General features: G+C 48.4%; 1 protein-coding gene across 1 annotated transcript in view; it reads left to right on the top strand.

Moving 5' to 3' along the window:
- Window positions 1–22,371, top strand: part of lef1 (lymphoid enhancer-binding factor 1) — a 60,522-nt gene extending 38,151 nt beyond the window's left edge. The window contains exons 5-10 of the mRNA XM_038981776.1: window positions 2,327–2,447; window positions 3,314–3,433; window positions 4,345–4,510; window positions 5,639–5,746; window positions 9,287–9,335; window positions 20,838–22,371. Of these exons, the coding sequence (XP_038837704.1) occupies window positions 2,327–2,447; window positions 3,314–3,433; window positions 4,345–4,510; window positions 5,639–5,746; window positions 9,287–9,335; window positions 20,838–20,920 (647 nt within the window). The 3' untranslated portion in view covers window positions 20,921–22,371. The remainder of the gene's footprint in view (window positions 1–2,326; window positions 2,448–3,313; window positions 3,434–4,344; window positions 4,511–5,638; window positions 5,747–9,286; window positions 9,336–20,837) is intronic.
- The last annotated feature ends 275 nt before the right edge of the window (window positions 22,372–22,646 follow it).

The following is a 22,646-nucleotide window of genomic DNA, read 5'->3' as shown; positions in this document are numbered from 1 at the left end:
AGAGAAGGATCCATCTGGGATTAGGAGATGGTGTTAATCTGGAGGCGTTTGCCTTCTTCCTCTTCTATGTGTGTGTGTGTGTGTGTGTGTGCCACTGCAGGCCTTCTACACAGGCCTACACAGCACTCCATTGACCATAGCTCCCAGTCTGACATATCCATTTACTAGGGTCCTTAATTTCCTTCACCCTCCCCCTCCTACCTCTCTCCCTCCTTCCATCCCAGTTTAACTTCTCGCCAGCCTCTACAACAAGCGGAGGGAGGCTGAGAGCCCTTGACCTTGAAGCCCAAGAGGCCTAGCGTGGATGAAGAGAGGGAGAGCTTAGCTGTGTTGAGGAGCCAGTGACAGGGTAGGGCCCCAGTGAATGCTCTCTGTAGGGAGCATTACAGGAAGCACAGAGAGAGATACGGGCCTTAATGAACACTGACTGGAGGGACTGGAGGGCTACATGGGGGGACTAGAGGGACTGGAGGGCTACATGGGGGGACTAAGAGGGACTGGAGGGCTACATGGGGGGACTAGAGGGACTGGAGGGCTACATGGGGGGACTAAGAGGGACTGGAGGGCTACATGGGGGGACTAAGAGGGACTGGAGGGCTACATGGGGGGACTAGAGGGACTGGAGGGCTACATGGGGGGGACTAAGAGGGACTGGAGGGCTACATGGGGGGGACTAGAGGGACTGGAGGGCTACATGGGGGGACTAAGAGGGACTGGAGGGCTACATGGGGGGACTAAGAGGGACTGGAGGGCTACATGGGGGGACTAAGAGGGACTGGAGGGCTACATGGGGGGGACTAGAGGGACTGGAGGGCTACATGGGGGGACTAAGAGGGACTGGAGGGCTACATGGGGGGACTAAGAGGGACTGGAGGGCTACATGGGGGGACTAGAGGGGCTGGAGGGCTACATGGGGGGACTAAGAGGGACTGGAGGGCTACATGGGGGGACTAGAGGGACTGGAGGGCTACATGGGGGGGACTAGAGGGACCGGAGGGCTACATGGGGGGACTAGAGAGACTGGAGGGCTACATGGGGGGGACTGGAGGGCTACATGAGGGGTGGGCTAGAGGGACTGGTGGGTCTACATGGGGGGGACTAGAGGGACCAGAGGGCTACATGGGGGGACTAGGGGGACTGGAGGGCTACATAGAGGGACTAGAGGGACTGGAGGGCTACATGGGGGGACTAGAGGGACTGGAGGGCTACATGGGGGGGACTAGAGGGACCGGAGGGCTACATGGGAGGACTAGAGGGACTGGAGGGCTACATGGGGGGACTAGGGGGACTAGAGGGCTACATGGGGGGACTAGGGGGACTGGAGGGCTACATAGAGGGACTAGAGGGACTGGAGGGCTACATAGGGGGACTAGAGGGACTAAGGGACTGGAGGGCTACATGGGGGGACTAGAGGGACTGGAGGGCTACATAGAGGGACTAGAGGGACTGGAGGGCTACATAGGGGGACTAGAGGGACTGGAGGGCTACATGGGGGGACTAGAGGGACTGGAGGGCTACATGGGGGGACTAGGGGGACTGGAGAGCTACATAGAGGGACTAGAGGGACTGGAGGGCTACATAGGGGGACTAGATGGACTGGTGGGTCTACATGGGGGGACTAGAGGGACTGGAGGGCTACATGGGGGGACTAGGGGGACTGGAGGGCTACATAGAGGGACTAGAGGGACTGGAGGGCTACATAGGGGGACTAGAGGGACTAAGGGACTGGAGGGCTACATGGGGGACTAGAGGGACTGGTGGGTCTACATAGGGGGACTAGAGGGACTAAGGGACTGGAGGGCTACATGGGGGACTAGAGGGACTGGAGGGCTACATGGGGGGACTAGATGGACTAGAGGGACTGGAGGGCTACATGGGGGACTAGAGGGACTGGAGGGCCACATGGGGGGACTAGATGGACTAGAGGGACTGGAGGGCTACATTGGGCAAACGTGAACCTTTCTGTATCTATTATAATAATACACACTTGGCACACAGCAACACACACGTACAGTTCATACACTGAATTCCAACTCTGCATGGCACAGATGTCCTTGTCATGTCAGTGACATGCAGGATCAAACCATTCAAAGATGCTGGAGAAACCATTCAAAAGATGGGAGAGTCCATGCACACCCAAATATTACTGTGTGGTTACCCCTCATTCACGGTCATTAAATGTTCTAACAATAATGTACAGTATCAATAACAAGCATCAAACACTTACAATATGGTGTCTATTACAGCAACGTTTCAACAACGTTGGGACAACGCGTCATCTTCATGGTCGGGTCATTGAATGCATGTTCTGTTCCTTTTCATACAGGACAGTACCACTCATCCTGTCTCTCTACAGGCATGCAGCGGCATCACCCCGGGCCGGACATGACCAACTTCTACCCCCTCTCCCCTGGAGGAGTGGGACAGATCACGCCCCCACTGGGATGGTACGTTTAGGATGACACACACACACACACACGCACACGCACACGCACACGCACACGCACACGCACACACGCACACGCACACACACACAGACAACCACCCAATCAACAAGGGAAGATTGAGACCAACTATATACAGTACTGTACATGTGGATCCATTGAGAAAGGTGACCCTACAGACAGACAGACAGACAGACAGACAGACAGACAGACAGACAGACAGACAGACAGACAGACAGACAGACAGACAGACAGACAGACAGACAGACAGACAGACAGACAGACAGACAGGCAGGCAGGCAGGCAGGCAGGCAGGCAGGCAGGCAGGCAGGCAGGCAGGCAGGCAGGCAGGCAGGCAGGCAGGCAGGCAGGCAGACAGACAGACAGACGGGAAATCCAGACCATGGACTCTGTCTCGTCAGTGATGTGACCTCACCACACTGGTTCTCCCTGTGCCCAGCACATGTCCAACAGACCAGTCCAACAGACTGCCCCATACGTGCTCCCGCATATTCAGCTGTCTATTTAGCTGCTCAAAAGACTCCCTGTGTCAGCGGCTGCCTCTGAGCTGCACTATGTTAGTAGCTCTCATATGAGGCCTCTCTCTCTCTCTCCCCTGGATTCTTTATTCCCATATCTCTCTTTCCTTCTCATTTCTCTCTACCCCTTCTCTGGTTGGTACATGCCAGGACAGTCCTGGTATAGACAGGAGAGGCTTTGGACCCAGATGCTTCCCGACTGTACTTTTCTCAAACATCTCTCCTGTGTTTTCTTTTAACATCTTTTAACTCTTATTTCACTTAGTGTGAGTATGTTGGGGAGAGAGAGAGGACGAGTTCCTAAAGTTAATGCATGGGTTCTTGTTCCAGGTTCTCCCACCACATGGTCCCGGGTCCCCCCGGCCCCCACGCCACAGGGATCCCCCACCCGGCCATCGTCAACGCCCAGGTCAAACACGAGCCCCAGCACGACAACGACCTGATGCACATGTGAGTCCCCCAAACAGTGGCCCTGTCTGGGTCCACTTCACACAGGGCCAGCCGTGAGTAGAGTGTGGGGGCTCAAACAACCCATCATATGTCCCTCTCTACTGTTACGCTGAAAACACACATTCCTACCAAAACACACCTCACTATTCTACTCCTCATGGTATTAGCAGCACATTGAGTTCAGGATACTTCCAGGTATTTGGCCACTCAACCACATGTCCCAACAACACAGCAGTCCAGCCTCCCTTCTCTCCTATCACCTTGATGTGAGGAGATAAGCAACAAGGGCCTCACAGAGCTGATAAGGGCCCCACCACGCTTCATTTGGCCCCTGGCATCACAACATGCATACCAACAGAGAGAGACACACACACACACACACACACACACACACACACACACACACACACACACACACACACACACACACACACACACACACACACACACACACACAGACAGACAGACAGACAGACAGACAGACAGACAGACAGACACAGAGACACACAGAGACAGAGACACACACACTACACACAGACACACATCAAGGTACTGTGGCGCTGGGACTACTAAGCGATTGGCAGTGTGTGTGCTGGGGGGGAAGGTTTAGTTGCCATTACTGGTGAAGTAATCTCTCTCTCCGCTTGAAAGCTCCAAGACTGTATGACTGTACATGATTAAAGACTCCTGGCGTGGTGGCAACGTCTCGCACGCACGCACACACACTCGCTCCCAATTGGCTGAGGCGAAACAGACCCCTTGCCGTTTGTTCTCACACTCCGGAGGCGCCCAGTTTCTCCGTCGCAACCCTCCCTCCTCCGTCCCCCTCTCTTTTTTTTTAGTACCGCCTCCTTTCCCTTCTTCTTCTTTACCTCGCTCCCTTGTTCTTTTCTCGCCAATTGTTTTGCCAGGAAGCCTCAGCACCAGGATCAGAGGAAGGAGCAGGAGCCCAAGAGACCCCACATCAAGAAGCCGCTGAATGCCTTCATGCTGTACATGAAGGAGATGAGGGCCAACGTTGTGGCAGAGTGCACGCTTAAGGAGAGCGCCGCCATCAACCAGATCCTGGGACGGAGGGTACGTATGTGAGAACCCAGGATAGAGCACCCTGACTGGGGTGGAGAACGGTTAACCACCCCCTGTTCTGTAATCAAGGGTCTGAAACCGTGACAATGTGATGATGTGTGCTAGGGAAACGTCCATAAGACACCATTTGTGTTCTTGTGTTAACCATAACCACCTGACAGCATCTCTCGTTCAGCTAGAGGGCTTCCAGATCATAGAAATAGAATCCATAGAACGGGCCTCCCCATGCAAATCATGGAGAGAGTGTAATAATGTTATACGATGTACTGTTTTATCTTTTGTTTCGTATGTAACGTAAGTGCCTTAGTGTGTTTGGACCCCAGGAAGAGTAGCTGCTGCCTTGGCAACAGCTAATGAGGATCCCTAATAAATACAAAATACAAATGATGTCATAATGGATGGACTGGCTAGAGGTTCCTTTCTCTGGATTCTCTTTCTATGTTTGAGATGTTCCTTCAACTCTTCTACATCAAGGTCCTTCAAGTGACTAATCACGATGACCATTCTCCTTGTCCTAACCTGTTACTTCCCCTCATCAGACAGATCCACTTTCGACCTGACTGACTGGCGGACATTCAACCAAATTGTCTTTTTCTTAAAACTTACCATAGATAATAATAGTGTGGTTTGGAAATGACAAAATGTGTTCCTTTTGAGACTGGGAGTAGAAGAAAGAAAGTGAATGAGAAAGAGACCGATAGAACGTGTTTAAAGCCTTAACAGAAAGCCCTGGTGTTTGGGCCAGCCAGCCAGCCACAGCAAAGCTCTGTTTGCGGCCTGTGTTCGGTAATTGCCCGCTGACATAGTTTGAAGCAAAAGCGCCGCTAAATTGGAACCAGTGTTTTGATATGAAATCAAAGTATTTTTTTTCTCTCTCTCTTTCTCTCTCTATGCTAATCTCTTCATCATGTTCGCCCCCTTTAAAAAAAAATATATTCCCTATTTCTTTTTACCAAACGTTTGTACATTTTTGTAAAGGATTTTTTTCTGTAGCAAAACACTAGCACCCGTGTCTTTGGAGGGAACTTTGGAGGGATCTTTGGAGGGAACTTGAAAGTGCAGACCAGTAATTGACTGTGTGCTGTTTTTCCTTTTGTCTCTCTCCTCGTACTGAATCAGTGGCATGCTTTATCCAGAGAAGAGCAAGCTAAGTATTACGAATTAGCCCGCAAGGAACGGCAGCTCCACATGCAGCTCTACCCAGGATGGTCCGCCAGAGATAATTATGTAAGTATCATATAGAAACGGATTGGCAGCGGAGAGGTGTGTTGTGTGTGTGATTTTGTCAACTGGGATTGTATTTTTCTGACCGGGGTTCAACTAGTATTTGAAATCTTTCAATTACTTTTGAGTGTTTGAGTCTGCCTGGAGTGCCAGATGAGCAGGGTTTGCACTTTTGGGGCTATTCCATTGGTCATATTTATCCAGGCAAGGTTGATCAAACACCGCTAAAGTATTTAAAAGATTTAAAATGCTCTTTGAACCCAGGCCTGTTCAGTTTTGATGTAGGCTATATGTTGTTTATGAATTTCAGAACAGTAGCTAGTATTCTGTGTTAGATTTCTAAAGACAATGCTAGCTACAACATTCTAATAAACATTAGCCTTTTCCATGATAATGGTGTCCATTTTTAGCTGCTATGCTACAGCCTAATGTGTAATTCATAGCACTCTACTTCCATGCTATTATTACCACCATAATGGATTCTAGTAACAGACTCAGTATTATGCGACACTGAGAATAGTGGCCTGTGATGGTGCTGCCAGTCTTTGATGTTCCGTATCAACATGGAAGCCTTGGATATGTAAACAGAGTTGATGCCCCTACCAAGAGCGTAGGCACTTAGTGATGAGTAGATTACTGTGTGATTTCAGATGGCACAGCAACAAGAGGTGTGTGTGTGTGTCAGGGCACCTGTTATGTTAGTAATATGTCATGTTCATCTAGGTGTGTGTGTCTGTTCCATATATGTGTGTGTGAGACTGTTCCGTGTGTGTGTATGTGACTGTATGCTAGCGCCTGCCGTTGTTAAAAAGTGTGGCTCCAGCACTCACTTTCACTCCACCACGACAGGGGCTCTTTGTAGTGTTCACCTGCCTTCTCTTTGGACAGCCCCCTCAGCACCTCTCACCTTCTGCCTCCGCCGCCCCGCCGCCACCACACCACGCTGGGGGAAACACTGCAGGACAGGGAGTAGAGGACAGGACGGCATAGAGCAGGACAATACATTGCAGTACAGACTTTAGTCTTTTGCCCTGACCCCATTGGTGTTGACAGATCTGAAAGGACTGATCTGATAGGCTAAAGCAATAAGCCAGGAAGTAGAGGATGACCTCATGGTGTCTGATGGCCTCTACTACCGTATACCTGCTTTCGAATACTTATACTAACCGTACTATTGTGACGTAAATTGAGTATGTAGTATGCTTATTGGTCATAGTATGGAGGTTAGTATGCCAAAAGTTCCCGGATGTCGTACTAAATTCACCAAAATACGAAAGCAGTGGAAACTATTTCTGTGCTTTTAGGACCCATAATGAAATTCTTCAGAAAATAGGCGTGGCTTCACAACATTTTCAGATTTGAAGAAAATGGTGGTTAATATGCCGAAGTCTGACGAGAGCGGATACATATTCGTTGCTTTAACTAATTATGACAAATGTTAAGAAAATGTTGAGCAATGTAATAAAGTAATGACTTTTCAAATAAGTTATGTTGCACGTTATGTTGGCTGACAATTTGTTAGCTACGCTGTCCTTACGAACCACATAGCATATCATTACAGCAGTATGTACCGGCATGTTAGCTAGCTACCTAACGTTAGTTGGCCACTAATACATTGTTGAACTTGCCAGTATATTAACTATATGCTATCTAATCAACTACCCAACTTATTGGGTACTACCCAACTTATTCACAGCATTCTTAGCTTAGCTAAGTGGTATAGTTGGTGTGCGTTCTCAATGGACTGGCTATCTATTCCGATTTCAGAGCACTCTCGTCTGAGTGTGCCAGAGTGTAGAATAAATGATGAATTTATGAACGCTCAACACCCGTTGAATATGGCCGGTGTCAGTAAACGTCGTCGGCAAAAAAGCATAATTCAATTGTTGTCAGCAGTACAGTTAGTCACCAACTCTCTGGATAACATGAAAACTGCCTAAACAGCTCTGCTAGGGTGAGTAAAATGGTCAGAGTGAGCTGTTCTCTCATTTTTGTCTGGAAGTAGCTAGCAGGTTAGCCAGTTAGCTTGGTTGCTTGACTGCCGTTGTGAGGTCAGAACACTCAGATCAACCCTACTCCTCGGCCAGAGCGTCCAGCGTGAGATCTGAACACTCAGAGTGCGAAACGAACGTGAATTAACGAACGGACAATCTGACAAAGCTCTGAGTTTACGAACGCCCAGAGCGCTCTCTGGCACTCCAGATTGAATTTACGAACACACATCGTAAGATGTCTAGCTAGTCATTTGTTATGCTAACAAGCTAGCAAGAGGTTGCATAGCAACAGCGCCAACTTCCGGTAGACAGGCGAAGCGCTAGTACGCTCAACTGAAAGCACACCGCTCGTTTACGGTATACTAAAATGAACTAGTAGTATAGTAGTATAGGGCTCTGCCCTATACTGTAGTATATACATACTCATTAAGTATGTAGTATGCTGTATGTTTTTATGGGTATTCGAACACAGCTTATGAGTCTCATAGACACTTAACACCAAGCACCCCTCCGACATAAACTAAGCCCTTCATAGTACTGTACCACACACACACACACACACACACACACACACACACACACACACACACACACACACACACACACACACACACACACACACACACACACACACACACACACACACACACACACACACACACACACACACACACATCCTCACTGTCATAGACTACTGTACACATCACCTGCCCCCCCCTCCCCCCCTCCCTCCCTCTCTCCTCTCTCTGTCTGCCACAGCGGTGTGAGAGGAACCCAGATTAGCTCATCATAAATAAGTGGATTAGTAGACTTTGCAGCAGGAAACCAAAGTGCTGCTCATATTTGACTAGAATGACTGTTCTGCTGCTATCTCCACCTATAGTCCCCCTCCCTGGGGGATTTGGGTATAAGCTATAAATCCACACACACTTACTCACAGTGGAGCTCAGTGATCAGCGCTCGCTGGAGGGGGGTTGACTGATGCGCTCCATGGTAATCAGTCGAGGACCAGCTCTCCCAAGTAATATATAGCCACATGTTTATGTTTTAATTACATATTGATGTTTGGTGTTAGGAGACTGAAAAAGACTACATACGCTGCTGCTGCTACACTTTAAGTCTTTATATAAGAATGGTGATGGACGTTTTGTTCATTATAGGTTGTTAGAGAGCACACACTGATACAGGCGAGGAGAGGACAGACATGTTTTCTACTTGTTCCGATTGGTAGGCAAGGGTGGGGTTCAAAACCTAACATTCTGGAATGGATCCTACCAAACATGTCTGTGTTTGTTAGAGAGCACACTATTCTAAAGTCAGGTGTGGAGAGGATGGAGACAGCCAGCTCTCATAGGCAGGGAGTAGAGATGGTCAGCCCCTCTGAACAATCCCAGCGTGGTGATTGGCTGCAGGCCCAGAGAGCGAGGAGTGCTGGTTGGCTGCCCGGCGGGGGATGAGTGAACAGGGCAAACGGCAGCAGGACTAAGCGTGGTGGAGTGAGGGTGAGTGCTGGAGCCACACTTTAAGCGTTCACCTCTATATTTTCTAGGGAAAGAAGAAGAAGCGGAAGAGGGAGAAGATCCAGGAACCGGCTGCAGGTAACCAACCTCTCCCCCTTTTCCTCCCTCTCTTCCTCTCTTTTTCCCTTTCTCTCTCTCTCTCTTTTTCCCAATTTTGCTTTTTCTCTCTCTTTCCCTCTTTCTCCCTCTCTCTCTTTCTCCCTCTCTTTCTCTTCCTATCTTTCTTTCCCTCTCTCCCCTCTCTCTCTCTTTCTCTCCCTCTCTTTTCTTCCCTCTCTTTCTCTCCCTCTCTCTTTTCCTCCCTCTCCCTCAACCATTTATCTCCCTGCCTTTCTCTCCCTCTTTCTCTCTCTTTTCCTCCCTCTGTCTCTCCCTCTGTCTCTCCCTCTCTTGCCCTCCCTTTCTCTCCCTCTTTCTCTTTCTTTTCCTCCCTCTCTTTCTGTCCCTCTCTTTCTCTCCCTCTCTTTTCCTACCACTGTCTCTCCCTCTCTGTGTCTCCCTCTCTCTTTCCCTCTCTTTTCCTTTCTCTCCCTCCCTTTCTCCATCTTTCTCTCTCTTTTCATCCCTCTCTCTCGCTCTCCGTCTCTCTCTCCCTCTCTTTTCCTCCCTCTCGCGCCCTTCCTTTTCCTCCCTATTTTCCTCTCTCCCTCTCTTTCTCTCCCTCTCTTTTCCTCTCTTTCTCTCCCTCTCTTTGCCTCTCTTTTTCTCCCTCTCTTTTTCTCCCTCTTTTCCTCACTCTCTCTCCCTCTTTTCCTCTCTTTCTCTCCCTCTAATTCTCTCCCTCTCTTTTCCTCTCTTTCTCTCCCTCTCTTTTCCTCTCTTTCTCTCCCTCTCTTTCTCTCCCTGTCTTTTCCCCCTCTCCCTTTTTCCTCTCGATTGTAGTTCTATGAGGTGATGAGTGTTCAGTTTGTCCTTTACAAACTCTCCATGCAGTCTCTTTTGTGTTCGTCTCTCACACTAGCCTAAGTCATTTTAACACTTACATGCACCACAAGCAATAAAAGGTCTTGTCACTGTGAAACAGGCCCCTGTAATGCTGAGATAATCATAGCCAGGTGTTGTGCCATGCTTGTCACACAGTATTGGGGAAGCTGCATTTCCCTAGAAATAACCAATCAAGAGGCCCCACTTTGACCATGTGGGTAGTTTCACCTGGATTATGCATGAAAGGTTTCAGCCCCATCCACCCATAACCACCCCTCTCCTCCTCCTCCCTCTCCAGACCCCCATAGAACTCCATTCGACCCCTCCGCCCTCACTAGAGTGGGCTTTCAGAACCACCATGCAGGTACCAGTGTCACTCAACCTGCACCTCTCCTTTGTACTCCCTCCCTCTCTCCTTTCTCCATCCATCCCCCTCTCTCTCACCCCCCGCTCCACTCCACCTACTTTGGGATTAGTCTGTAAATGCTGGTTGGCTTCTTAACTACTCGCTGGGCTTTGCACTCTATTGGTTTACCTGCTGTATGTCTCTGCCACTGTGCTCTTAGTTTAAAGCTCTATGTAAACACTGCACTGTTGTGTAGGAACCTATTGGGGGAAAAATATATATTTCAAAATCGAATCACTATCGGTCCAGCTATAATGTAGACCGCGTGCTATATTACCATTTCCATACCTATTATCAAGTGGCTTCTACATCTGCATTGCTTGCTGTTTGGGGTTTAAGGCTGGGTTTCTGTATAGCACATCTGCTGATGTAAAAAGGGCTTTATAAAAACATTAGATTGATTGAATTTCTGCTTTAGTTTGTGGTGAGACGTTCCATTAACCCAATTGGCTTTCTTTTCCTCACCTGGACATGCCTTATGTGAAGACAAACATGTTAAAAGATGCCATTTTCTGCAGGTACAGGCCAGAGAATGAAAACGGCGTACATCTGAGCAGAAATGGTAAGACCCCCCCTCCAGTCATGCCCGTCTGGTCTGGTAGTATGTGTCAAGCCTTGTATACTGTTTACAGACTAATCCTACAGGGTCCACCCTACACTCACCATGGTCATTGTGTCACTCAGTGGAGGCTGCTGAGGGGAGGACGGCTCATAATAAGGTCTGGAATGGAGCCAATGGAATGGCATCAAGCCACGTGTTTGATAGCATTCTGCTTATTCTGCTCCAGCCATTACCACCAGGCCGTCCTCCCCAATTAAGGTGCCACCAACCTCCTGTGGTGTCAATGGTGTTAAGTTTCAAGGAGTGAGGTGTGTGTGTGTGTGTGTGTGTGTGTGTGTGTGTGTGTGTGTGTGTGTGTGTGTGTGTGTGTGTGTGTGTGTGTGTGTGTGTGTATGTGTGTGTATGTGTGTGTGTGATTGTGTTCTGTGTGTGTGTGTGTGATTGTGTGATTGTGTTCTGTGTGTGTGTGTGTGATTGTGTTCTGGGTGTGTGTGTGTGATTGTGTTCTGGGTGTGTGTGTGTGATTGTGTTCTGGGTGTGTGTGTGATTGTGTTCTGGGTGTGTGTGTGTGATTGTGTTCTGGGTGTGTGTGTGATTGTGTTCTGGGTGTGTGTGTGTGATTGTGTTCTGGGTGTGTGTGTGATTGTGTTCTGGGTGTGTGTGTGTGATTGTGTTCTGGGTGTGTGTGTGTGATTGTGTTCTGGGTGTGTGTGTGTGATTGTGTTCTGGGTGTGTGTGTGTGATTGTGTTCTGTGTGTGATTGTGTTCTGGGTGTGTGTGTGATTGTGTTCTGGGTGTGTGTGTGTGATTGTGTTCTGGGTGTGTGTGTGTGTGATTGTGTTCTGGGTGTGTGTGTGTGATTGTGTTCTGGGTGTGTGTGTGATTGTGTTCTGGGTGTGTGTGTGTGATTGTGTTCTGTGTGTGATTGTGTTCTGGGTGTGTGTGTGATTGTGTTCTGGGTGTGATTGTGTTCTGGGTGTGTGTGTGTGATTGTGTTCTGGGTGTGTGTGTGATTGTGTTCTGGGTGTGATTGTGTTCTGGGTGTGTGTGTGATTGTGTTCTGGGTGTGTGTGTGATTGTGTTCTGGGTGTGTGTGTGTGTGTGATTGTGTTCTGGGTGTGTGTGTGATTGTGTTCTGGGTGTGATTGTGTTCTGGGTGTGTGTGTGATTGTGTTCTGTGTGTGATTGTGTTCTGGGTGTGTGTGTGTGATTGTGTTCTGGGTGTGTGTGTGTGTGTGATTGTGTTCTGGGTGTGTGTGTGTGATTGTGTTCTGTGTGTGATTGTGTTCTGGGTGTGTGTGTGTGATTGTGTTCTGGGTGTGATTGTGTTCTGGGTGTGTGTGTGTGATTGTGTTCTGGGTGTGTGTGTGTGTGTGATTGTGTTCTGGGTGTGTGTGTGTGATTGTGTTCTGTGTGTGTGTGTGTGATTGTGTTCTGGGTGTGATTGTGTTCTGGGTGTGTGTGTGATTGTGTTCTGGGTGTGTGTGTGTGATTGTGTTCTGGGTGTGTGTGTGTGATTGTGTTCTGGGTGTGATTGTGTTCTGGGTGTGTGTGTGTGTGATTGTGTTCTGGGTGTGTGTGTGTGATTGTGTTCTGGGTGTGTGTGTGTGTGTGATTGTGTTCTGTGTGTGTGTGTGATTGTGTTCTGGGTGTGATTGTGTTCTGGGTGTGTGTGTGTGATTGTGTTCTGGGTGTGATTGTGTTCTGGGTGTGTGTGTGTGATTGTGTTCTGGGTGTGTGTGTGTGTGTGATTGTGTTCTGTGTGTGTGTGTGATTGTGTTCTGGGTGTGATTGTGTTCTGGGTGTGTGTGTGTGATTGTGTTCTGGGTGTGTGTGTGATTGTGTTCTGTGTGTGATTGTGTTCTGGGTGTGTGTGTGTGATTGTGTTCTGGGTGTGTGTGTGTGATTGTGTTCTGGGTGTGTGTGTGTGATTGTGTTCTGGGTGTGTGTGTGTGATTGTGTTCTGGGTGTGTGTGTGTGATTGTGTTCTGGGTGTATATTGACCTGGCCACTCCATTGACAGTCTTGTGTCTGGCTAGTGAGATGACCATCTGACTCCTCTGTGTGAACGTTGCAGTGCGTGGCTGAGAAACTGTTGTTGATGAGTCCTGTCTTAAATCCAAACTGATGTCCTTATTAGACGTAACTCCATCACGAAAATGGACAAAGTGCTCTGCATGACCCGAAAGATGTTACAGAACAGACCTTTTTCTAGTCTGGCCTCTTCATAGCAGCAGATATTCCTGGAGGAGTGGGAGGTTCCGTCCCAAATGGAACCCTATTCCCTACATAGTGCACTACCATACCCCTATGGACCTAGTGCACTATATGGAATAGGGTGCCATTTGGGAGGCATGCAGCCTAGGCCCAGATGGTTTGCATGTTTTCTGTTCTACCCGACCCTGAATGGAGACTAGACCTTCCAGACTACATCTGGGCTCAGGAAAGCTATGAAACACCACGCTCCACGAGAATACTGTCAAATCACATTGTTTGATAGAGATTTGTTGTCGGTTTGGTGTGAAGTGTGGAGGGTGCTGCTGTGCTGTACGAGCACTATAACACATAAAGCACTACGTAAACAGTCAAATGTTGTGGGGTTTATTTGGTTGGGGTTGTTCTTTGTGAAAAGCGTCAGTTTGTCATTGGGTAAGTTGTGACCAGCGCCAGTAACAGACACAAACATGTAGAGCTTTTGGACCAAAGTGTCACCAGGCTTTAAACGGGGTGAAATAAATGCATGCCCTCCTTTCTACCATTAGATTTCTCTCTCTCTCTCTCTCTCTCTCTCTCTCTCTCTCTCTCTCTCTCTCTCTCTCTCTCTCTCTCTCTCTCTCTCTCTCTGAGGTTAATCTTATAACATCCTGCTGTCTGCATTTTTATGGCATCCTCTCTCTTTCAACTCTTTCTCTCTCTTTCTCTTTCTCGCTTTCTCTCTCTTTCTCTCTCTCTCTCTTATCTCTCTTTATCTCTTTCTCTCTCTATTTTATCTCTTTCTCTTTCTCTCTCACTCTCTTTTATCCCTCTCTTTCTCACTTTCTCTCTCTTTCTCTCTCACTCTCTCTTTCTCTCTCACTCTCTTATCTCTCTCTTTCTCTCTCTCTCTCTCTCTCTCTCTCTCTCTCTCTGTAGGGTAAATCTTACAACGAAATCAGAACCAGACAAAGGTTTTCCACTTGTTTGATTCTTGACCGGTGGCTCCCCCCTCTGTACCTAAATTGGACCATTTTTCTCTTATTCGCCGGCCACACTTCGCCTCTTCCTCTTTTCAAAGGCGGAGAGACTTTATCCGTGATCCAATAATTAGCTGTGTCTCTCCGAGGCAGGATGGACACCACGGCTGATTCATTGTGACAACCTTAAACTCATATGCATAATACCAGAGAGGACTGCCACGACTCCTCAATTTATGTAGATCCCAAAGAGCCTGGATTGAGGTTAGCGTTTGGCACGGCAGACTTCAGGCAGCGAACGTCTTTAAATGAACTTACTTGTCTATTTCTTTTTATATCCGCCCTCGCCTCGATTGCAATGGTTTTGTAATGGAGTGTGTCTATCTATTCACTCTGAAAGGACACGGCGGATGTTCTTGTTTATTTTTGTTGATATTGTCTGCACATTAATTTGCAGGGCATGATTAATCAGAATACCCCTTTAAAGGAGGGTAAGGATCAATACAACCTCCGTGTTTTCTCTTCTGCTGTACAGATTTAAATGTCTGGCTGAAAAGGCCACACCAATGAGTGCAGCAGTTCAACAGTGTTTCATTTCTTGGAGTGAATTGTTTGTTATCCCCAGTGGGTCAGACCCCAGACCCAGCAAACAGCTGGTTATCTTACCTCGCAGTTAAACAGCTCTCTGGGAATCCAGCTATTAGTTTGACATTGTGAAATGTGTATTTCCTCCCTCTCTCTTCCTCTCTCTCTGACACTTTCTTTCTCTCTCTCTTCCTCACTCTGACACTTTCTCTCTCTCTTCCTCTCACTCTGACACTTTCTCTCTCTCTTCCTCTCTCTCTGACACTTTCGTTCTGACACTCATAACTTGTCACTCTGTCTCTCTTGACTCATTCTCTCTCTCTCCCTGTTAGTCTCATTGTCTGACTCAGCCTGTCTGATTCACAGGGAGATGTGTATCTGGTCGGGAAACACACATGTCCTTAAGGCTATCTACTTTTCAGCCACTGCGCATTTGTCACAAAGGGAGACGACTACTAACTAAGGTGGCCTTTTCAATCTGATGAAGAGCGTGGGCCATGAGTCACAAAGGTTCACAAAAACTCCCCAGTGTTGTAACTGACGGAGTCATCTCAGTCCAACTCTTATGAACGTGCTCTTTTGTTTCCACCCGGTAACCGGATAGCTCTGTGAGAGCAAACTTGAATTTCCCCAGTTTTTTCGTGCGAGTCAGTAAATCTGTAGCTCTACGTTTTGCATTTAGTTTTTTGGGGGGGGGATTCATCTTGGCTGTTTGAATGTCTTTTTTTCAACTGCCCTAACTAAAAATGGTTTGGAGGCCACAGATGGTGTGTTTGTGTCGGTAGCTGGTGAACTAGTGCGGTACAGAGCGTTGACTGTAGTGGTCTCTCTCTCTCTCTCTCTCTCTCTCTCTCTCTCTCTCTCTCTAGCCCCGTGTGTTTGCCTGTGATGTGTGGAGGCAGAAGTCAGCTGTCAGGCTTTGATGAGCAAGGGGTGGGGGTGGGAGGGTGTGGGGGGGGAGCAAGGGGGAGGGAGGGAGAGGGCAAAAAATAAAATTCCTCTTGTGCTCGAGAGTTCTCCTTCTCCCAACTGTCATTCCACTCTCTCTCTGCCCCTCATCCCTCTCTCTCCTCCCTTTCTCCCCCTCTCTCTCCTCACTTTCTCCCCCTCTCTCTCCTCACTTTCACCCCCTCTCTCAAACAGCCAGCCGCACTCTCCGGCTGCAGTCAGGCAGGGTTCAGAGTCTTACCTTCAGTTCCAGAGCTGGTTTGATTTGGTGCTGGTTGCCTTAAGGCCACAGTGGAGGACACACACACCCCACCACCACAGCGTTATTAGTGACCTGGGATAATTGGAATGGTTTCGGGGGGCTGTGAAACACTCAGGGTCTTGCTCTGAGCGTCTCAGCTCAGCAGAGTAGAGGAGAGGGATCTCCTGCCTCCTCTTTAAAACTAGACTTCACAAAGAAGGAAAAAAAAGAGTGGCCTTGGCATAAATCAGGGCGACAGCCACCGGCTAATGTTACTGTGGGTTAGGAAGTAGAAACGGAAATGTCCCCTCTCGCGCTCGCTCGCTCGCACACACACACACACACACACACACACACACACACACACACACACACACACACACACACACACACACACACACACACACACACACACACACACACACACACAGCAGAGCCCTGTGAAGGAGAAAAAGACAACCTCAGCACTTGTGGCCTTCCAGGGGTGTAGCAGCTGTAGTGGAATGTCTAAACTATGCAGGTGTGCCCGCCCGAGTCTATCGCGCAGGTTTTAATCAAACCCTGGACTTAATCTCTTGCCTCTCCTCCTTCAGAGAAAAGGGCTCTCTTTGATACTTCTTAGGGGCACTTGGGGACCTCTAGTTTACATGTGTGCGACTGAGTTGTGCATCCCCAATAGCACCCTATTCCCTTTATAGTGCACTACTTTTGACCAGAGCCCTATGGGTCCTGGCCAAAAGTAGTGCACTATAAAGGGAATAGGGTGCCATTTGGGATGGGTGCCATTTAGGACACAGCGAATCACCTAAAGTGGGGCTTTCTGTTTAGACTGGGTCTGTGGGTTTGTTTTGGTTGAGTCACTGGCCTATTGTGCCGATGTCTGGCCAGCTGCAGGGAGTGACCGTATGAGGGTAGAGCCTCTCCCTCCCTGCTGGGTTTTGTCATGTCTTCTCTACTTCCTCTCCTTCTCCTTCCCTCCCCCCTTCTCTGTCTCTCCCCGGTGGCTCCTTGAGACTCTGCAGATTGAGGGGGTGGTGGGGGTGTGCTGCCTTGTAAAACGTCCCCCCTTCTGAGTCGTTATCTCTGGATCATAAAAGGCCCGCAGGTAACAGAGGGGAGAGATGGGAAGGGGAGAGGGGTCGCAGGAAGATGTTTTTTTCTTTCTCTATTTAATTCTTTATAAACACGAAACTCTGTTTTGAGATGTGGCTGAGTTTCTACTTCTGCTGAACAAAATGTGGCTCCTATTGTAGGGGGGTTTCTCTCCCTCTCTTTCCTCCTACTCTCTTTCTCTCTCTGTCCCGTCTTTCCTCCCCGTTCTCCCCTCTTTTCCCTCCCTCCCTCCCATCCGATGGTGAGTCTGAGTGGCGGTGGGGCTCCTTTGAAGTGCGCCGCAGCAGAGGGAGCAGTCATTGTACGAGCCCTTTGATAGTGCCGCCCTGGCCTCCAGCCCCCAGCTCCAGCTTTGTAGCTGTGCAGTACTGCGGGGGCACACCACACTACGCCGCGCTTGGCCAGACTTCAGCAGCTCAGGCCCCCAGCGACGGCGCATCAGATGTGGGTAGAGGGGTAAGGAGACAGGGCTCCTACCCCCAGACCCCCAACTCTACCTCAGTCTCACCAGCACATGCCTGAGGTTTGGGCTTTTGGTGGCTCGGTGGGCGGGAGCCTTACCCCCTACCGTTCCTCTCCCCACAATCAAAAACCCTCCCCTCTCCCTTCCTCTAGCCTCGTATAGACAGAAACCTCCTTTATCCACTTCCCTTTCTCTTTTCTTCTCATCCCCCTCTCCCTCGTTCTGTTTTAACTGAACCCCCCCGAAACATCCCACCGTTATCAACAATACCATTGTCGGTGTTCCCAGCCCAGACAAGAACAACAACGTTTCTCCCACCAAACCACCCTGACTTTTGGTTGGAGGTTAGAAATGACAGACAGAGCTATTCTAGGTTTTCCTTTTAATGTTCTGTCTCCCGGCCAGAGAAAGTGCTGACAGGACGAAGCCAGTTGTTAATAACATCAGTTTTCTTCTTCCGTTTTACCTCTTCCTTCTCAAGCTGATGGTTGCCGGTTGTGGCAGTGTCACAATTTAATAGAGAAAGTGAGACTTCCTGAGCCGAGAGGGAGTCGCTAAACAAAAGCATAGTTTAAACTCTTCACAGCAGGGTGATTATCTCTGCAAGACGGAGCACAGTCAGTGCAAAGTTTGGCCATCTCCGTTTTTTTCTGGTCGTCTGACTTTGTTTCCTGAACTTAATGCGTTGTCTCAATCACTGGTTGGATATGAATAGCCACCATTTACCTTTCCATCTAGCCAATGCTGTGTTAAAACCTGATTCTGACCATTTAGAAAACTTGGCAGAGAAAATTACAAGAATCAGGTTTATTTCCAGATTTGAATGCCATCTTGGAGTAAATTTCAGTCGAGATGTACAAATTCCTGGGTTTCTGTGATTTGGAGTTGATCTCTGAACCCATATTTCATAAAATAAGAACATTGTCTGTCTAGGTTGCTGACTTTGTGGTCGAGACAGACATGGCAACAAACAGTCAGCTGATTTGGCATTTCCTCCTCTCCTTTCTCTCCCAGAACTCTTCCTTTCTCTTTCTCTTTTTCCTCCTCCTCCTCCTCCCTCTCTCCCTCTGCCTTGGTAAAGTCTACACTCCTGCCTGTGTTGGAGGCACCTCGCTCCATTTGGCTTATTTTCAGTAATTTGTCGGTTGTGTTTTCCTTTTTCATGGAACCAAAAGAAATCCCAGAGCGCCGCTGCAGCGAAGGGAAGGAGGGGGGAGGGAGGGGGGAAAGGAGAAGGGGAGGAGTAGTGGAAGGCAGGCGGGACGGGCCCAGCTGCGGGCTCTTTGATTTGCCCCGGGAAGGTGGAGGCGGCGATTGAGAGACGCGGGGCCGTGCCAGTTATCTTAACCTCCCACGCTTCAAAGACCCAGAGGCTGGGCCCCGTTGGTCTCAATCGCTCCCCCCACCTCCCATCCCCTCCCTGGGCCAAGGAGAGAGAGAGCCAGAGCCAGGACCCGGCCTCCACTGGAACAGAGGAGCGTTTCATTTCCTGCAAAGAAGTCCAGCCGGCATTCCTGAGTGCTAACTGAGGGGAGGGGAGGTGGGCAGAGGGAGAGGGGGCAGGGAAGGGGTCAAGTTGCTCCTGAATCCCGGCGTTTGTGTGTTGGTGTCGGGTGGGTCTACTGTGAAGCCCTGGCCTGATGCCCCCTCCTGACCCACCACCACCACACCCCTCCATCGCCCCCTCCACCCCCCAGCCTTTTTCCCAAGACAGGAAGGACTAAGCCAGGGCTTTTCATCTTGTGGCCGGGAGGGAAGGAAAAAGCTCCCCAGGACGGGAAGGGGGCGCTGGGGCTGAGGGCTGGGCTCTCAGATCCTGGGATAAAAAGGGGGCAGTGGAGGTAAATAAACAGCGACAGAGGCTCTGTCTCTCTCTGCGGCCCTCACAACAGTACCTCCTCTCCTTCGCCCGGGAGGCTCAGGGTCAGCCATCCCTGGGAAAGGCGGCCTCCGTCCCACTCCCTTTCATCCACATGTGGTATAGCAATCTGGAGGGAGGGGAGAGTGTGTGTGTGTGTGTGTGTGTGTGTGTGTGTGTGTGTGTGTGTGTGTGTGTGTGTGTGTGTGTGTGTGTGTGTGTGTGTGTGTGTGTGTGTGTGTGTGTGTGTGTGTGTGTGTGTGTGTGGTGCCAGGGTGGAGTTGCAGGGCTCAGCTGACTTCTCAACCCACAAAAACACACTTCTTCTCTGACCTCACCACAAGGGAGTGGTCCTTCCACTAATACACCTTCTCTCTCTTTTCTCTCCTCACATCTTTCACTCCCTACCCGGTCAGACATCTACCTCTGAATCTCTTCCCCCTCTCTCTTTGATCACTGATTCTATTTGATGCTGGAAAATAACCAACACCGCCCGTCCGTCAATAACTGAAGCTAACTCTTTTAGCTACGTTCGCCACAGACCAGTATTTTGAGCAAAACCACTTTTGTGGTTTGACAAACAATTTCCCTTGCATGGATGGGTGGATGGTGGCCGGCGGGGCTTTTTTGAAGGCCCTGTAAAGTGCCTTCCCAGCTTGAGGAGACTCTCTCTACCTCCCCACAGCCCACACACAGCGGTGGCAGCATAAATGTCAACAAGAGGCTGTATCCTAACTAGATGGCTGGTTGCGTTCAGAGAGAGAGAGCGGTAGCAGTAGGTAGATGACATCAGGGTGTCAGTAAGAGAGGGGGCAGAGCAGATGGAGCCAGCTTGGGTCACAGTGACCTGATGTCAGAGCGAGATCAAAGCTAATGCCAAGCCACATCCTGTCACTAACCTACGACCTAATGTTCAGTCGGCAACGCCATTACTGCTCTCTGAAGACGGCAGAACTGTAGAGCTCCTTCACTCGCCCAGGTCCTCTGTAGTGTGTGTGTGTGTGTGTGTGTAGCATTGTGAGGATGCAGCACTCATTCACTGTATGTGGGATGCGTGAGACTGTCTGGTTTCAGACGACGTTGACAGCAATGTGTTGTTATGGTTTCATGTGTTTGAGCTCCTTTTTAGTTAGTGAGGGATTTTCCCTCAGACTGAACGGGTTAAAAGTGCATTGCATCTCTGTTTCTGACCAGTATGAAAGACAGCCAGCACTCGCAAATGACCTAAGACAGCAATCACTATGGACACGTTTAGGCCCTCTGTTGTTGCCGATTGAACTGACAATGTTTCTCTCTCTCTACTTCAGGAGGAAAACGGAACGCTTTCTCCACGTCGTGCAAAGCGAAGGCAGCAGCTATGGCCCCTCTGTTAGAGATGGAGGCCTGCTAGATTCCATGAACCCTCCTCCACCTTATCTCCGACCCCCAAGCCTCAACTCCCGTTCTCAGAGGAATACACCCCCCGAACTTGACTTTATACTCCTCTCCTGCAGTGACTCTCCTATCTGCTGTAGAAACTCTGAACTGAACAAGACAATCACTACTAAAGACCATCATCCAACCGCATGCAACTCCCCAGCCCCCTCACTCACCAGCCCCCTCACGCCTTTTTTTCTCCTTACAAGCAGCTCTATCTCAATCCAAGGCACTGCACTGAAAACAGTTCAGCGATTTCACTTTGTCAAACACAATTAACACCTCCCCACACATACCCCAACACCTGTTTCTAAGTTATTCCTAAGTTATTTGCCACCTCCGTTCCTTTCCTTTGTACAGCCCACTATGTTCGACCCTCAACACTCCCCTGTCCCCTCTCTCACTGGATTTCAGACCACGTGTTTGGGTTGCGGCCTGACCTCTTTAGACTGACTGCACTATCACAAGGAAGATGGAGGGATGTCAATCACATGTTGTCAAGGAAACATCCTCTCAAGGCTCCTATCCTCCATTTTGTTTTTATTAACGGCCAGTTGGTGCAAAAAATATCAACGTTTTATGATTATAGCTTTTACCTTTGAGTTGGAATTAATTGAATGCTTTTTTGTATTTTGAACTTGGTTTAAATTTCTCGGTGTATATTTTCAGTGAATTTTTTGTTTTGTTCTTTTTTTAGAATATATATACTGGTATATATGAAAATAAGCTTTGAACACAGGAAAGCCATTTGTTTTCTTGTTAAAGCGTCTTGCAGAAAAATGAAAATTAAGGCTTCTTTTGATACTATTTGTAACAAATAGTGACCTTGACTCGAGTCTTGCTCAGATGTAAAATAAAGCTCAGTATGTGTACTTTTTAAAGAAACTGTCAGGATATGTCACTTTTCTTGGTATTTTTGCAGGCAACGTTAGGACAAAGGCAAGTGGTTGCTCAGAGGCCTATATTTTATTGTTCTAAACTGACAAATGAAGCAGATATATATTTACCCCAGCACTTGGCAGTGTTCGTTTTATTGCGATCAGGGTTGGGGTCAATTCCAGTAAATTCAGAAAGTTAACCAAATTCCATTTGCAATTCGACATTTTCCTCATTGGAAAGCATTGAAGAGAAGTTGGAGTTGGAATTTCAGTGTACTTCCTGAATTGACACCAAGCTTGATTGCGATGGACTTTTCTCTTCTCTATCTGGTAACTGTGGTCTTTTTGCCCATGTTGTTTATTTCATGCATTTCTGTAACATTTTATTGATTTTATGCTCTATTTTTAGTATTACTTGACGCATTTTTTTTATTCATTGTCGTATTTTGAATCACTGTCATCTTGGTATAAGCACTTTGCTTCCCAAGTGGTCACATTTTAACACTTTCAACATGTTTTGTTTTTTTAAAGAAAAATAAAAAGGCATTGGCTCATTTGATCTCCCGACCAGATTTATGCGATAGAAGGTATACCTTACTTACAGGGCTGGTTTCCGGGACAGAGATTAAGCCTAGTCTTAGTCTAGTCTAAAAACCTATTTAAATGGGGATTCTTCTTTGAGCATTGATTTTAGTCTAGGCCTAAATCTATGTCCAGGAAACCAGCCCAATAATCTTGTAGTTTGTGATCATTAGTAGGCCCATCATATGATTCATATCCAGAAATTCTGCATTTGACAACACTGCCACTTAGTGGTCTTAA

Source organism: Salvelinus namaycush, chromosome 42, assembly GCF_016432855.1.
Source record: "Salvelinus namaycush isolate Seneca chromosome 42, SaNama_1.0, whole genome shotgun sequence".
In the NCBI taxonomy this organism is placed as follows: Eukaryota; Metazoa; Chordata; class Actinopteri; order Salmoniformes; family Salmonidae; genus Salvelinus; species Salvelinus namaycush.
The sequence above is the reverse complement of the archived record's forward strand: the minus strand, read 5'-3'. Positions and strand labels throughout refer to the sequence as shown.